The 16,994-nt window shown below is 33.8% G+C and overlaps 1 protein-coding gene across 12 annotated transcripts in view; it reads right to left on the bottom strand.

Annotated features, from left to right (window-relative positions):
* Nucleotides 1–16,994, bottom strand: part of CACNA2D1 (calcium voltage-gated channel auxiliary subunit alpha2delta 1) — a 326,739-nt gene that overhangs the window by 45,463 nt on the left and 264,282 nt on the right. For all 12 annotated transcript variants that reach the window (XM_015878850.3, XM_032442202.2, XM_015879288.3 and 9 more), the window contains exons 13-16: nucleotides 6,151–6,229; nucleotides 3,681–3,730; nucleotides 2,608–2,697; nucleotides 531–599 (exon numbers count right to left, since the gene is read on the bottom strand). In XM_015878850.3, the coding sequence (XP_015734336.1) occupies nucleotides 531–599; nucleotides 2,608–2,697; nucleotides 3,681–3,730; nucleotides 6,151–6,229 (288 nt within the window). The remainder of the gene's footprint in view (nucleotides 1–530; nucleotides 600–2,607; nucleotides 2,698–3,680; nucleotides 3,731–6,150; nucleotides 6,230–16,994) is intronic.

Here is a 16,994-nt window from a genome sequence, read left to right as displayed (position 1 = left end):
GTTACTAGCACCCATGTAGACCTACTAATACACTGTCAGGTTGGGCAGCTGATCATTAAACTTATTAGACTGTAACAGCACTAGGAAAACTTAATAGTTAGATTTTAATCTGTACCCACAGTGCTATTTTCTACCATCATTACAACTAATTAATTTAAAGTTGGCATCATGGCCTTTTACCCTGAATTGTTACAGCTTCATAGATTTGTTATACATTTATCTGGGCTTTCCTTCCTGGCAAGGCCTAAAAAATGTCACTTTCTACTTCCCATCTCCTGAGCACTTAGTTCATTCTCACTGCCACCAGGTCATAGAGATAAAACAAGGAATGTCATACCCTGAAACTCAGAACTACAAAATGAATGATCTGAACTTCCTCGTTCCCAAGATGTTAACAGGGAATGAGAGCTGACCTATTATTTCTGACATGAAAGACAATTAAATTGTAGAAAACTCTATGGAAATGCACATTTTTTTCAAATTATTTAACATTAAATTTAATTGTTTGCTTGCTTTAAATAACTGCTTACTATTTTTCCGTTTTGTTCTTTTGTTAGATTGAAGACAGGCAGAGTTCCTGTAATCACAAGGCCCAGCTCCTAAGAAATAAACACATACAAAGGAGATGAAAAGACTTTTCAGTTTAATAACAAACATTCACAGGACCACAGAATCACAGAATTGCAGGGCTGGAAAAGTATCACTAGAAATCATTGAGTCCAACCCTGTAATACAGGGGAACCTAATGTAAGACTCTACACTTGCTCCTGTTGAATCTCATCATGCTCCACTCTGCCAAACTCCCTAGTCTGTTCTGGTCATATTGAACGGTATTCTTAAATTTGAATATTCAGTATAACAGAGGATAACTATAATACATTAGAAAAAATCCTGGGATTACTGTAGTTAAATGTTAGATTAGAGTATTAAGAAGAAAGGAAGAAAGAAAGAAAGAAAGAAAGAAAGAAAGAAAGAAAGAAAGAAAGAAAGAAAGAAAGAAAGAAAGAAAGAAAGAAAGAAAGAAAGAAAGAAAGAAAGAAAGAAAGAAAGAAAGAAAGAAAGAAAGAAAGAAAGAAAGAAAGAAAGAAAGAAAGAAAGAAGAAAAAAAAATAAAAAAGGAAAGAAATGAAAAAAAAGAAAAGATGAAGAAAAAGTTGTACAGGACACTGATTAAGATAAAGATCCATTGTTACAAGTCAATTCTAATTGTTGCTAATGTGAAGACTTGAGAAAAAACATGGGACTGGACTAGGTATACCTGTGCCTCCATGATGAGAAAGTTTACAGATTTCAACCTTCACCTCTGATGGTTTAGCATGGGTTGGTCTCCAGCTAATAAATACTATTACTAAAATGCCCTACTTTTTATAAATATGTACGTATGCATGCACACACAAATATACCTATGATTATATACTAAAATATCTTCAACAGTTCTGTGATATACATGCTTACAAGCATGCTTACAAAGCACACTCATGCAGGAAACTTGAAGGAAAGACTGAATTAACCCAATGAAAACACACAGCAACATGAGAGAAGTTTGGAGATACCACTCTTCATTAAGCAGATCTCTTTTCCTAGTTACAAATTTAGCTTTGGCTTTACAACAGGATATGTACAGAAAATAAGAACTTTCGTCACAACATCCTTTATATTTCCAGTAAGTACCTCAACAGTAACCCAGAAAACATGGTTAATGAACTTCAGGTCATTGAAATTCCAAAGAAAAACGGGTTCCTCTGTGTGTAATACTTAGTTCTATGATGTACTGATAAAAGTTTACAATAATGCTGACTGACAGGAGGAAGTGGATTTTGACATAACATTATTGACCATGTGACCTTAAATAGATACATGGTTCCAGATGACCATTTAACAGTATTTCTTGTCTAGATAGAGTTACTCAGAAGAAGGTTATCTAAAGACACAGATTAGATTGCTGCTAATAATACTTCACTGTTTGTAGCTCTCTGAATATGTTTGTTTTACAAGATTTGTTATAAGTTCAACAGTAAAGAAAGTATTTCATATAACTCTTTATTTCCCAAGTATATACGCTGTCCAACTAAAGAAATCATTGCTTTGAGCAAGCAAGTAATTACAGCTATGATCAACTGAAGATTCAAGTTCAAAATTTGTACGAATACCCAGTAGAACTGAGACAGGTTTCATTTTCCCTTGAGTCACTGGGAAATAAACAAAACAAAACAAACAAAGAAAACAAAAAAAAAAACACCTCTACACATGTAATATAATTGATGATCTCTACTGTAGAACAAGTATAACACTGGGAAACTGTTTGATTTTTCTAGTTTTTGTTAATTTGTTGACACCGATGACTGTGTGCAGAATGGCTTTTCTCCGTTAAAGTTGAGAACAAGTAATGAAAACACCAGATACAAGCAAAGACCAGCATATTGGCATAAGCTGTTCAGAAAGTTGCTCTATTGAACAGTTCAAATGCTGGAAATACTATGTTTGGAATTATTAAAAAAAAAAAAAAAAAAGTCCTTAGGACTGTGGCGAATGAATCCCTGTACTAACTGATATCATATGCCTTTCTTCTGAAGAGACCAATTTTACTTTAATAAATAACTGTCATACCAGAGCATCTAGATAGACGTTTGTCCATTGGACCTGTTTGGCTTTCTCGCCAGCTAACACCATTGGCCTACCCAAAACGTCCAGATATTCCTGAAAAAAAAGAGTAATAATCTTTTCAAAAAGCAATTATTAGACCCACATCCAAAAACAGCATAAGAAAACAAATAAGAAAATATAAGCAACTTAGAAAAACAAAACAAAACAAAACACACACACACAAAAATGATAAGTGAAAAAAAGTCAACATTCACCACTAACACAGGTATTTTACTTACATATTTATTTATAATTTTACTACCCAATATTTCAGTCTTCAGACTGCAGTATGGACTGCCAAGACTATTCCTATATTTCCGTGACAGTTGCTCTATCACAGTTGGATCATATAGATATACAACCACTCCTCTCTTTTCATGAAGTGATAATTAGTTATATCTATTCAAAGATTAGATGTTTATGTTAATGAAATTATGGGCAGATCACAGATTCTTCAATACAAAAGAGACAGGAACCTCTCAAATAAGTGGGAATGTACCAGGCCACTGTTTCTGCTCAGTTGAGTTCAGAGATTTCGTGAGATTTATGCCCTTACACAGACCCACTGCCTTCTCCATGCAATGCAAACCTGTCCAGAAAAGTTATAAAAAAATTCTAGTTTTAAAGAACTTTATACCTCAGGATCAAAGAGGAGCCACAAAAGGCAAGGAGGAAAACTGAGCCCAGAATAAAATTATTGTCTGAAAAGTGTTACAGGATGCAGATTATTTCAAACTTGAGGTTGTGTTCATGTGGCCAGCCAGTTTTAGAGGATGCTAGCATGACTAGCATGCATGCAACTCAATGTGGGCTAGCTGCCAAGAATAACTGAGATAATATTGTAAATTGGCTTACTGTAACTATACAGAAGGAAAAAATAAATGAGAATATTCTATCAGAATAATACGTCATATGTAAATGAAAAACTTAACTTTTTCTCTGTTCTTAATGTACTCTATGTTAGAAAATAGTTTAGAACAGAAATTTCCCTACTTCTCTGTGTTGCAACTGTATCTGCATTTTGCAAACATGCTTACCTGGGTGTTTATTCTTATGGCTCCAATGGATGGAATTTCATAATAATAACCTAAAATTGGGAACAGAAATAACACTGTCTTAATATAAAACAGTTCTAGTTTCTTCATCTTAAGGCATTTAATTTTACTCATAATGTATAATTAAAACTTTATAGAAAGTACTGTGTATGAATGAAACACTTTTTTTGTCAATGCCATAGCAACACATTGACCCACATGCCATACAGGCCAACCTAGTTACTCTTCAGCAGCCAGACTGTACTATGTATTTCTTTTGTCTGTTATTTTTAAAACTACAATAATGTACTGAATTTGTATTCTTGTACTACCCGTTACTCTGAAGTGCCAGCATATTTAATGGGGATTTAACAGTGCTGTGATAGCAATGGAATTATATGTTGAATGCACTCATATAAGAATACAAGAATAGCTATAGTCTGTTGAAGTTCACAGGATAAAAAGGCAATCTGGAAAGAACAGAAAAACTGTATCCAGCATTTCTTCTAAACTGAACATCATATACATCCTTTTTTCATTATTGATATTATCTCTTATTTGTCTGGATTAAAAATATTGCCCATATTTATCAATAAGACTAAAAAGAAAGGGACATAAAGCTCCTAATGCAAGTTCCAGCTTCAGACCACATGAGTAAGTCAAATCAGAGGGAAGGAGAGCAGAACAAGAGAGGTAAGACTAATGAGATGACTCGCCTACTTTGTCAAAAGTAATGTGTGACTTGATAACAAATCAAAAGCTTTAATTAAGAAAAAAGTTAAAGACAATTTTTCATTTTTTTGGGGGGGATGTGCAAAATAACAAATTCCATTAATTTTGGAAAGATGAGTATGATCATTTTCCTTTGATTATAAAATAACATGAGATTATTCTGCAAGTGAGTTGGTCTGAATTTAACAGAATGGAGTTTAAAAGCAGTAAACAGAGATACAAAGACAATACTTAAAAAATGTTTTCAAAAATCAAATGCTGATTTTCTGTAAATATCGGACAATGCAATCTATAGAATGTCTTGCATAATTTAAGTCAGCATTCTGAGAGATTTGTGAGGTTATGATACATGTGTTGTTTAAGTAGGTTATGGATTCTTCTCTATCATTACCCTTTCTGTGTCTGTATCATTGTCTTACCTAATTTTTAAAAATTTCTCTTTTGCAATGTATCTCTGTTTACTTTTTGTCTCCTTCCCTACTAAAATGGCATCTAGACTTTCTTCTCACACTCATTATGAAAGCATGTTTCCACATTTTTTTTTCAAGCAAAAAAATTAGGAGGAAGGTTTTTACGTCCTTACATTCATTCCTTTCATTTCTTTCCGTGTGAAAAAAAAAAATAAAAAATCATATATTTAGCATGCACTTAGAAACTAAGAAATCACAGAAAGAGTAATTATAATATTTTGTGGGGGAGGGAGGAGGATTAATGCAAGTCATCTGGTCTTTTCTATGTTTTGGAGGAAAAAAAAAATAAAAAAAGAAAGAAAGAAAGAAAGGAAGGAAGGAAGGAAGGAAGGAAGGAAGGAAGGAAGGAAGGAAGGAAGGAAGGAAGGAAGGAAGGAAGGAAGGAAGGAAGGAAGGAAGGAAGGAAGGAAGGAAGGAAGGAAGGAAGGAAGGAAGGAAGGAAGGAAGGAAGGAAGGAAGGAAGGAAGGAAGGAAGGAAGGAAGGAAGGAAGGAAGGAAGGAAGGAAGGAAGGAAGGAAGGAAGGAAGGAAGGAAGGAAGGAAGGAAGGAAGGAAGGAAGGAAGGAAGGAAGGAAGGAAGGAAGGAAGGAAGGAAGGAAGGAAGGAAGGAAGGAAGGAAGGAAGGAAGGAAGGAAGGAAGGAAGGAAGGAAGGAAGGAAGGAAGAAGAAGAAGAAAGAAAGAAAGAAAGAAAGAAAGAAAGAAAGAAAGAAAGAAAGAAAGAAAGAAAGAAAGAAAGAAAGAAAGAAAGAAAGAAAGAAAGAAAGAAAGAAAGAAAGAAAGAAAGAAAGAAAGAAAGAAAGAAAGAAAGAAAGAAAGAAAGAAAGAAAGAAAGAAAGAAAGAAAGAAAGAAAGAAAGAAAGAAAGAAAGAAATTCAATCAGCCAACCAACTGAACAAAAGATCATTTTGTCCAAGCTCCTTAATATAAAACAGCTTTGACTAATTTTCTTATCTGTCATCAGTTCCATGTTTTCATAGATAACAATTACAACAAGAACATTGAAAATTTAACCATAATATCTTATTATAATTATAACAAATACTGCAATAATACTTTTCTTACAACTGTGTATTATATAACAACAAATAGACACAAAACTTATTATTTATCCACATAAGTTTACACATTTCATCAGCTTTTTTTTTTTAACTGATTAAAAATACAAGAAACCTGCAAGTTACACTGAGAAAAAAAAAATATCAAAAATACGTAATTTTTAAAGAATGTTTAAGAAATTGTTCTAGCAAAGAACAGTTTCAAAGACATAGTACCTTTATTTTCACAGGCCATCCACTGTATAGGTCCTTTGTCGTAATTATGTTGACCAACAGAAAATGTGAACACACGTACCTAAGCATATCAGAAACAAAACGAAACAAAATAGACATAAAACTTAACTAAAAACCATTATTTAGCTGTGACATTCAAGTTAATGACACTTGGATTTATTTATTTATTTTATTATATTTGAAGTGAAAAATAAATCTCTGAACTTCCAAGTTGATATCAATACCATAGATTCACTGGTATTATGATATTTATATTTACCTATTCTATTTTGTCCCAACAAGTAGAACTCACCAATAATTTTCTTTCATACATCTTTCATACTTTAAAGTTCTAATACTGCTTATTGTCTGTAAAGCATTTGAATTTCTTTTTAAATTTTTCTAGTCCACTTATTTTAACACTTCAGTTTTGTATTAAATTAGTTGCCTTTATCTTCTATCATACTGATAGGACAAACTAAAATAAATAACAATAAATTAACAAAATAAAATGAAGTAATTTAAATGCATTATGTTTGTATGTAGGTTAAAAATCCTACAAGATGCAGAGAAAAGCTATATATACTATGTTTCAGTTTATTCTAAATATTCAGTTTATTTCAGAATATTCTGCTCAGAAGCTGAACTTTTCTGAAGAAGGTGGGAAAAATATTTTCCCAGTAGTTTTAATAAGCTGATAACTATTTTTATGCCCCTCTGATGGATTATCCTACAACCACACAGTCTTTCCTTTTCTAGCATATCTTCATGGACCTTTAACTTTACCACTTCACTTTACAAAACACAGATCGTAATATGAAAACAAAATATGAATTACTTTCCATGGGATTCAGTAATAAAGTACTGTTTTCTTTAAATACATTAAATATGACACTTCATAGACTCCTTGCAAACTACTTTCTGATTGATGTTATTAGGTGGTATTCAATCAATTTTTCTTCACTTTTTTAATATGTGCTACATATACTTTTAATTGTCAAATAATCAACAGAAATTGTGTGACACAGTTAGAGTCAATGTATTAACCAGGAGCTACAGGAATAATTCCAAATCATCAGTCAACAGGTATAAATTGGTGAAATTTTATTACTTATGACCCCTACATGGAAAAAGGGCAAACCAAGCTTTGTGCTAGATGTCATTTTAATTAGGAATATGTTTTGATCTGCTCTGTTTGTTGAGAAACCCTTTGTTTCTCCTTCTGGTAGAATTAAAGGAGCTACTTATGCAAATTTTTTTTGAAAAAAGAGAGAAATATTGAAGTTTTAACAAAACTACCCTGTTTAAGGTCATTCCTCAATAACAACTCAAACCAGTTGCAGTTTTAGTTATACAAACAGGTATGTGAATGATTATGTGTCTGATGCTGAATTTTGTTCTCGTAGTTCATAAAGGCATAAACAGATGAAAAATACCTTCAATTACCTTGAAAATATCAATATTGCTAGTAGGAGCACAACTTTGATATGTCTGCATCTCATTTACCTGTTTTATTACATATCACGTTGTAAAATAGTATTTCATTTGCCATCATTTGTTTGTTCCCATTTGTTTTTAACCTTTTTTTACAAAGTGCCAGCTTTTTTTTTTTTTTTACAAAAAGTGCCAGCATCCTTCTAAGGGATCTTTCTGTTTCTACTTAATTACCATCTATTTTTTCCAAGTTAAATATCACGCTGTTTTATATTCATATCTCTCAACTCACTGCCCATCTATGACACTTCTTGTTTTTGGGGGACTCACAGCTCTTTTCCAAGCTTAGTGTTCTCTAAGCAATTAAGATTAAATTACTCTTAAAAAATTATAGTGAAACAAGAAAAAACCCGCTAAAGACCACTTGTTAGATAGTTGAGTGATCCAATGACCCTTTTGGATTAAAAGCAACTAATTAAGTATGAGAGAGTCATGTGGGTTTGCTAGTGTGTGTGTATAAAACACGAGTCAATTAGACTGGACTGTGTAGCATTTGATCTCAAATACAAAATTAAAGCACTGTGTTGGACTCAAGTTGCAAAATGCTATGTAATTTAGGGAAAAGAAGCAGCATGTTAAATCTGCAACTAATCTATAAAGAATTCAGAATTTAAATTATTGACAACAACCAGAGGACAATATATCTGATTTAGTGTTCCTTGGATAATTAACAGAGATAAAGAACTGCAATGAAAATTTGAGTTTTTAATTGTTACTTGGTTTGGCAAGAGAGTGGAACATTCAAAAGAGTTTTCTTTTTCCTATTGCCTCATCTGGAATTGAGTAGAATGACAGACCAGCTGGAAAAATGAGTCAGAAAGTCAAATTAACAAGCCAATTTTAGCAAAAAAACATGGTCTGTGCTAACATTTTCTGTGACGGGATCTAGTGTCAGCCAAAGGACTGAGATGTGTCTGTGTATACCTTTTTCTTATAGACATCTCTCCAAAAAAGACAGAAGATATTTAAACTTTAAAAAAAAAAAAAAAAAAAAAAAAAAAGAAAAGAAAAGAAAACAACAAGAACAACAAAACAAAAACAAAACAAACAAACAAGCAAAAAACAACAAATAAAAAACCAGATTTAATTATTTTTACTAGGAATATTGTGGCTGAGAAAACTTGGAGCAACTAACCAGATCAGAAATGATAGATATAAGCATCTCTCCCTTTATTTGTTCCTCCTTTCAAGTTTTGTTTCCACCAAGTAAGTGGATTTCTACGATGAAACTAACTGCCAAGTATCTTTGATCCCTAGAAGTTGTTTTTCATCTGAAATAGCCACTGAGACCTGCTATTATTTCTTTTCTGTACTTCTCTGAGAGACCTCAGATTCTGCAAACACAATAGGCTCCAGGGTTCTTTCACACAGGTCTTCTTTCCCCAAACCTTTCCCAAGGGAAAGTCCAGCCTTAAAAGGGAGATCCATTTGTTCTCTTCATGTACAAAAATAACATTCAAATTATTAAAAAGTAACAGAAGAATTAGGGGGAAACAAACAAACAAACAAACAAACAAAAACCCTAAAACCAAAATAAAAGATAGGAGCTGTCTGGATCTCAATGGGTCTACTGAAAATGTAGTAGGTTTTCCAGATAAAAATCAAAATTTGACATCCAGTTAGAGAACAGCATGAAACACCAACAGAAATATACCAAGTTGTATTTTTGATTCTTATGTCCAAACTATGATTTTTCTCTTTCTCTAGGTACTCTCCAGAAAAAGGTTCAGAATTGGAAAAAATAAAATAAAATAAAATAAAATAAAATAAAATAAAATAAAATAAAATAAAATAAAATAAAATAAAATATGAAAACAACATGGGAGATGGTAATAATTTATCTCATAAATACTTGCATTCAAAAGATAATTTCAAGCTCAACATCTTTGAGTTTATAGATGTGAAAAATGATGTAATGCATTTGATAAAATACCTTCTCAAGTCTTTGCATGATTGAGCATCTAGGATCACTTCCATTAAATCCTTAATTCCAAGCTGCAGTGATAACTTGTAAATTCCTAGTCTAATTGTAATCTTTCTAACATAAATCCATCTTTGGAAAATGAAAGAAAAAATATTGGAAAATCTCCCCTTCCTTGAATATGATTCTGAATTATACACAGATAGAAAAACATTTAATGATCTTGGGATTTTGAAAAATAGACACAAGTACACCGACGTGTTGTGTGGTAAAATACAACTGCTGGTTTTGTCAATATTGCTTGTATTGCTGTTGCATCATAATGAAAACATATCTGCATTAAAAAAAATGGGGATAGTTTCTTGTGTAAAGCTTGAAAACACTATTACCACAATTACAATGTAACACTTTAGAAAATTTGAGAATTACCCCTTCCACTGAACTGAGAGAACACGAATTCATTTGTGCTGTTCTGCATCTTATTAGTGCCACCTTGTGGTACTATAGCAACCCATTCCTAACTCACTGATGCTAGCAGGTGATGCTCCTTCCTGCTCTGCTAAAAGTACAAAGGTTTACCCATACCCTACTGATATAGACTATTCTACCTCTGATAAATCCATTATAATTAGATTGATGAAAGACTGATGATGTGGCCCTTTCAGTCTTTATGTTGTTAAACCTTTCATGAGACAAAAGTGTAGAAGTAAAAACTGAATTAGTCTACCCTGACATGATCTTAATATAGAGATATTACATGATAATCAGGAGGCCATGTCCTCCACATTGAGCTGCCTACATATGTAAAAAGAGTTTTTAATATAATCATTTTCCAGCTGTAGGTACAAATCAGCTGTTTTATTACCTTTTTACAGCATTAGTGCCAACAGCATTTAGAAAGAGAAAAGCTGTGCAATCTGGCTGTGACTATCCTAACAAGAAATGGTACCTTGGTCTACTTTCTGGCCTTGAGAAAGTCAAGGAAGTTCCTGGGGCTGCGGGGTCCACACACATGATCAGAAACTATATTATTGTTCTTTCCTTCTCTCCTTTTCCTTGGTGCTCATGGGAGCAGTGCCAGTAACTTGGTTTAGAGTGCAACAGTTGGCACAGGCTGCAAACCTCAAGGGTCTAACTAACCATACATATGATTACAAAAGTGTTTAAGCTCACATCCTGTCCCAAGAGAATGCACTAATATAAGTGATGCCTTGAGACACTGAAGCCGACAGGTGATGTCACCCATCATGTAATGCAGTTGCTGTATGCTTAATCCCTCCCACTGAAAGTCATGGATTTATTTCATTTGGAAGAACCGGAAGGATCCCTGAAGTAGTCTTCTGTGGTGTGGATTTGCAGCATAGTTTTGGCTGAAGGGGTGCTGACACACTGGTAGCTTCTCTTGCACTACTGATTCAGCTCTCCTGAAGGTGCTCGTCTCACCAGACTGCCCCACACTACCTCAGGAATAAATGTAAGGCAATCCTTTTGAATCAAGTTATTTTCCATCTACTTGCTACATCTCCAGATCATTCCTATTCCTCCCTCAGATTAAGAAGTTATGCTATCAGCTTTTTCATGATCCAGCTCTTGATTATTTACGTTTTCCACACAGGCTCTATTTACTCAGTTGACATGTTTCCTTCTTTGGTTATCTTAAAAATGTTTCTATGCTGAATCAAAAAACAACTGAATTTCTCCTTTCCCTAAGCTAATTCACCCCGACATTCAGCATTTAGTATTCCCTGAAGAAAAATTCATTTTTCCCAAGACTTCTTTGTACATTTGATTGCTCATATTGGAAAGCAGACAAAGGAGGTGACAAAGTATTTCCCTCTGCACTCTAGATTAAAAGCATTTTAGGCATTTCTTTGATAGTCAAAACAACACTTTGAGGGAGATGAGCAGCTGGAAAGGACCAGGCTAATTAGAGGGATATTTACTGTTCCTATCATGACACCAAGTCTTTCTCTTTCTTTCTTTCTTTCTTTCTTTCTTTCTTTCTTTCTTTCTTTCTTTCTTTCTTTCTTTCTTTCTTTCTTTCTTTCTTTCTTTCTTTCTTTCTTTCTTTCTTTCTTTCTTTCTTTCTTTCTTTCTTTCTTTCTTTCTTTCTTTCTTTCTTTCTTTCTTTCTTTCTTTCTTTCTTTCTTTCTTTCTTTCTTTCTTTCTTTCTTTCTTTCTTTCTTTCTTTCTTTCTTTCTTTCTTTCTTTCTTTCTTTCTTTCTTTCTTTCTTTCTTTCTCTCAAGGATTTAAAGGAATATTTAATATCCCATCGTACATATTCTATCTAATGAAGTTATTTCAAACTCTAGTTCTTAATAGCTTTTAACTCTACACTGTAGAGTAACTATTAAAATTTAAATTTCATTCAATTACATTTAAAAAATATATATATTCATTGAGATTTCTTTGAAAAAACAGTTCACTTTGCCCTTTGTATAGTTACTCTATCATTTATGTCTACTACTCTAGTTCTTTTACAGCTTAGGAAGTAAAACAAAGTAGTCACAGATGCCAAACAGCCTTACAAAAGAGAGACTTTTCCCCTTGTTCATGTGCTGTTTCTTGGAGACCAGTCTGAAAAATAAATATTATCCTAGATCAGTCTTAAGAGTGAGATATGTAAGAATGAATATTCATTAAATTTTGTTCAATTTTTAAGAGATGAAGAAATGTTAAGTGGAAATTTGCCACTGCCACATAGGACTGGGCTTAGGGCAACCTGACCTTGTACTGTTGGCAGGTAAAACCTTCCTTTATGGACACAAGCTGGTATTGATGATGCCTGATTTCAGCAGCTGGCAAATCTCTTACTATATCTGAAAGACTGAGTCTTATGTGCAATCATGCATTAGAGAATGCCCTTCACAGACAGCAATTAATGCAATGTGTGCATACTAGCCATTGTGCTTCTTGCCAAACTGCACCTGAAATCTCAGCATTCTCTGTGAGCATATCATCCATATGACTGAAAGAGAAAGTTCCTCCCTATAATGAATGACACATATTTTAATTACTTTTGTAATCAGCTTAATAAACTTAACTGTAAGAGGAAAAAAAGAGGAAATAAAAAAATAAAAAAAGATTTTATTTTTATTTTTTTTTTAAAAACCTGCAGATTACATATTTGTAGTCTTTTTTTTTTTTTTTTTTCTTAAAAAAAAAAAAAAAAGACTTCAAATATGTAATCTGCAGGTAAAACCAGACAGCTGTCTGTAGTCCTGGTGTGTCCAACAGCTTGTATAAAAATGCTTTTTTTTTAAAAAATAAATTTAACGACATGTTTTGCACTCCAAACAGCAGGGAGAAGAGCAGAGAATTGTACTTAAAGAACATCCCAGGTAACAAGACATAGGACATATTTCAGTCTATGTGATCTAACTGAATTTTAATTCTTTGCCACAAAGTCTTTCTTTCTAATGAAAAGAAGCATTTTCATCCTTATTTAAATATGCTTCCTATAGAGGAATCTACTAGAAAAAAAAAAAAAATACTGCCTGAATTGTCTTTGGTTTTGGTTTAAATAAAATAGCCTATACAAGACTGCAACAGAAAGCTCTGACATTGCTGTTTTCTTGGAATCATAAAATCACAGAATCCTTATGGTTGGAAGAGACTTTTAAAAGTCATCTTGTTCAACACCCCTGCAATGAACAGGGGCATCCGCTGCTCGATCAGGTTGCCCAGTGCCTGATACAGCCTCATCCTGAAAGCCTCCAGGGATGGGGCAACCACCACATCTCTGGCAAACCAGTGCCTAAACACTCCCACTGTAAAACACTTTTCCCTTATATGTAACCTAAATCTACATTCTTTAAGCCTGGAACCATTTCCCCTAGTTCTGTCACAACAGACCCTGCTCATGAGTCACTTCCTGTAGCTCCTTTTAGATGCTGAAAGGCTGCTCTCAGGTCAACTTGCAGCATTCTCTTCTCAAGGCTGAACAGCCCCAGCTCTCTCAGCCTGTCTTCATTTCTCTGGCCCTTCTCTGGATGTTCTCCAACAGGTCCATGCCTCTGTTGTACTAAGACTTAATATCTGGATGCAGTACTCCAGGTGAGGGCTCACCAGTACAGAGTAGTGGGGCAGGACTCTGGCCACGCTTCTTTTGATGCAGTCCATTGAAGGCACACTTCTGGCTCACAAAAGTTGGTCAAAAAGGATTTATTCTTAGTGAATCCATGCTGGTTCTCCCATATCCTCTCACTAAATTTCAAAAGGAGGGTCAAGATAGAAACAAGAATGGAGATGTACAATAGGCCAAGAATTCTGTTACTGTATATGGAGGCTGATTCTGCTTTGAAAGATAAATGCTTTGTTTTTTCTGTCTTTCCTCTACTTTTTTAACAGTAGGATCTACAGAAATTACTGAAAAAACCTCAAGAAAATTAAAGTCCATTCTTGAATGTCATTTCCCATAGCCATGCAAAGACAACACTGCAAAGTTACTTCCTCATTCTTCGGATCAGGATAGCACTTCTAGTTCCATGCAAAAGACTAAAGAACATGATTATTATTATTTTCCTGAGATATGACAGAGCAGGTTTTAACCATTCATTTTGAAATTAATCATGACTTTGAATCCAAGTCATTTTCTGTATAAAAGCACTTGATTCCTTTTCTTTTCATCTGAAATACTCATCTATAACTCATTTATATTTATTTTCTTGCTTTTTGTCATGAATGAAGATTTTCTTTTTTTCTTTTTTTTTTTTTTTTTTCAAAATTCTACAAACAACACTTGCTTAATTGCATACATTAATTGTATTTCTCAGATGGTACTCTATCATTTCAGGTACTAATGTGCTCTCCCGCCAGCAGCAATCTGGACTAGTTTACATTTAAGTTGCACAGGATTTCTACTTACATAAATTAAGTTCACAGTACCTCCACACTTAAGATTTGTCATTTCCTATTTCATATCGCTTTCATTTATAATGTGTCCTGAGTGCACTAAAATACATTCCTTGTTATCAGAATGAACTGAAACTTTGTATCTTGTAATTTTTATTTCCCTCTTCACGTGTCACGTGTTTATACTGCTTCAGACATACAACTTTTCCTACAATTTGTTTGTTTCAGATTACTATATGGTTACTACAGAGATTGCCATTCTGTAACTTCTTCCTTTCAGTCCCAATATGAAGACTCCTACACATTTCTGTTTGTTTTTCCATCAGTGCATTGGCCAATTTTTTCACTGAAAGATGTCTCACTCCATTTGAAATGTTCTATTAGCCCATCTAATGGGCTAAAACTCAACTAGTGCTCACTAAAAATATAAAATAAATTAATTTTTTTATTACATGCGTTCACGTTGATAAAACAATATGGTGGGTAACACAACTCTTAAGTACCCCATAGGAGCTTAGCAATATTTTTTGTTCTATAAGATGTCTTTTTTTTCTTTTTTTTTTTTCCCTCTTCTCACTAGTGACAAGTGACAGGATGAGAGGAAATGGCCTCAAGTTGTGCCAGGGCAAGTTTAGGTCGGATATTAGGAAGAACTTCTTTACAGAAAGGGTAGTTAGGTACTGGAATAGGCTTCCCAGGGAGGTAGTTGAATCGTGTCGCCATCCCTGGATGTGTTTAAGAGCCATTTGGATGTGGTACTCAGGGATATGATTTAGTGGAGGATTTTTAGAGTTTGGGTACTGGTTTAGGCTGCGGTTGGACTTGAGGACCTTCAAGGTCTTTTCCAACCTGGGTAATTCTATGATTCTATGTCAAAGATTTTTGTTGTTGTTGTTTGTTTTTTGTTTTTTTGTCTAAATTAATAAAAAACCTGGAAGGAACAAGACAGTTGGACTGAAGGAGAAAGAAATGATTTTGGAAGGTTTGGAATATTATTTGTGTAAATAAGTATAATACTGTCCCATTATTTTATTTTCATGTCATAATAATCACAATGTACTTTCTATATTAAGTGATACCCTATCCCTGTTGCCTGGATTAATCATTTTATGCCATCTGCAGCATGGACCTGCATGTGACACCTTTTATCAATCACTATTAATGTAGTGATCTGTAACTGAAGACCAGCAAAAATAGACATATCAAATGATCCTCTCACACCAAATTTGAAAGAAACAAGCTGTCAGTTGGGTTTTATGTAACACATACATATGATTCTAATATGACTGATAAGATTACTTTTCAACAAAACTACATTAAAAGTTTTCTTAGCCTTCTGCAGTTCTCAGCATGACCACATGGATTTTATCTAGTGAGCAAATAAAAACGCCACATGGTAACCCAGACAGTCTCATGATGATAATGAAACAGCAGCCTAAAGAGAAAATCAGTACCGACACTAAGCCCCGTGGACATAAGCATGAAAAGGCTTTTCTGCACACTGATCTTCTTCCAAAAATAAACCCTCAGCTGCCCTGCTGCACTTTCTGCTGCACTTTCTAAGCCTGCAACAATCTTTCCCAACAAATCTGTGTACATATATAGGACAGCATGGGAGACCTGACAGCTGAAGGGAAAAGTGAGTGAAAAGGTGACAAAAAATGGATAGCAATTCCTTATTGCAACCTTATGGGGGAAGAAAAGAAAATAAAATAGAAAAGATTGTATATTGTCTAAATGAAAAGGCATCACAGAAAGGAAATGTGGGAAAGGCTGTGGCAGACTGTTCAAATGCAACAGCATTGCCAGGGGTACATCAGCACAGCTTTCTTCCTAAATACTGGATAATATATACATATTTATTTTAAAAATCATCATATTTATAATAATAATTTACTCATTTCAGAGTGGAGGAAGAAGCTTCACACACTATCAAGTAAGAGTCTCAAAACTTAGGTAAATGAGGAAGGATATGTACCTTATATCACACGTACAAAAAGCAAACAAGAAAAAGATAAGAATTATTATTTCCTGTATTTACACATTTGTGACCATAAACCACCTAGTACTGTGCAATTTAGTTACTACTGAAGTTTTTCCAAATATTAACTGTCACAGGAGGAAGACTACTTATATGGAATATTTATATTAATTAACTGAATGACATTAATCTATGTTAGAAACTATGAAGCTCAGACTGTTGGATCCATTGTAAATCCTTCCTAAATAAATGGGGCTATGAAATCAGTAAAAAATATAATTTACCTTAAGAATAAAATATTTCTGCAGCAAGCTCTGTACTAACAGTTGTCACTTTAATTAAAAGGAAAAAAAGAGAGCATACAACAAAAACTACAAGGAGCTGACTGCAAAATGTGTGAGTACTGACCCAGATTTTACCCAGAATGTTCTAGCTTTACAAGTTGTGAAAACCACAGTGCATACAGTAAATTAAAATTAAGAACTGGACACACTCTTAAGACAGAAGTGATTAGGGAAGGAGACAGTGAGCCAGTTTAACCAGCTGGCTAGAAATGTTTTGTGTTATGTGATGGTTCTCTGTACCATCACTTCAAT

This window comes from Coturnix japonica, chromosome 1, assembly GCF_054131305.1.
Source record: "Coturnix japonica strain WE chromosome 1, WE-NBRP24, whole genome shotgun sequence".
Classification (NCBI taxonomy): domain Eukaryota; kingdom Metazoa; phylum Chordata; class Aves; order Galliformes; family Phasianidae; genus Coturnix; species Coturnix japonica.
This window is presented reverse-complemented; position numbering and strand designations above follow the sequence as displayed.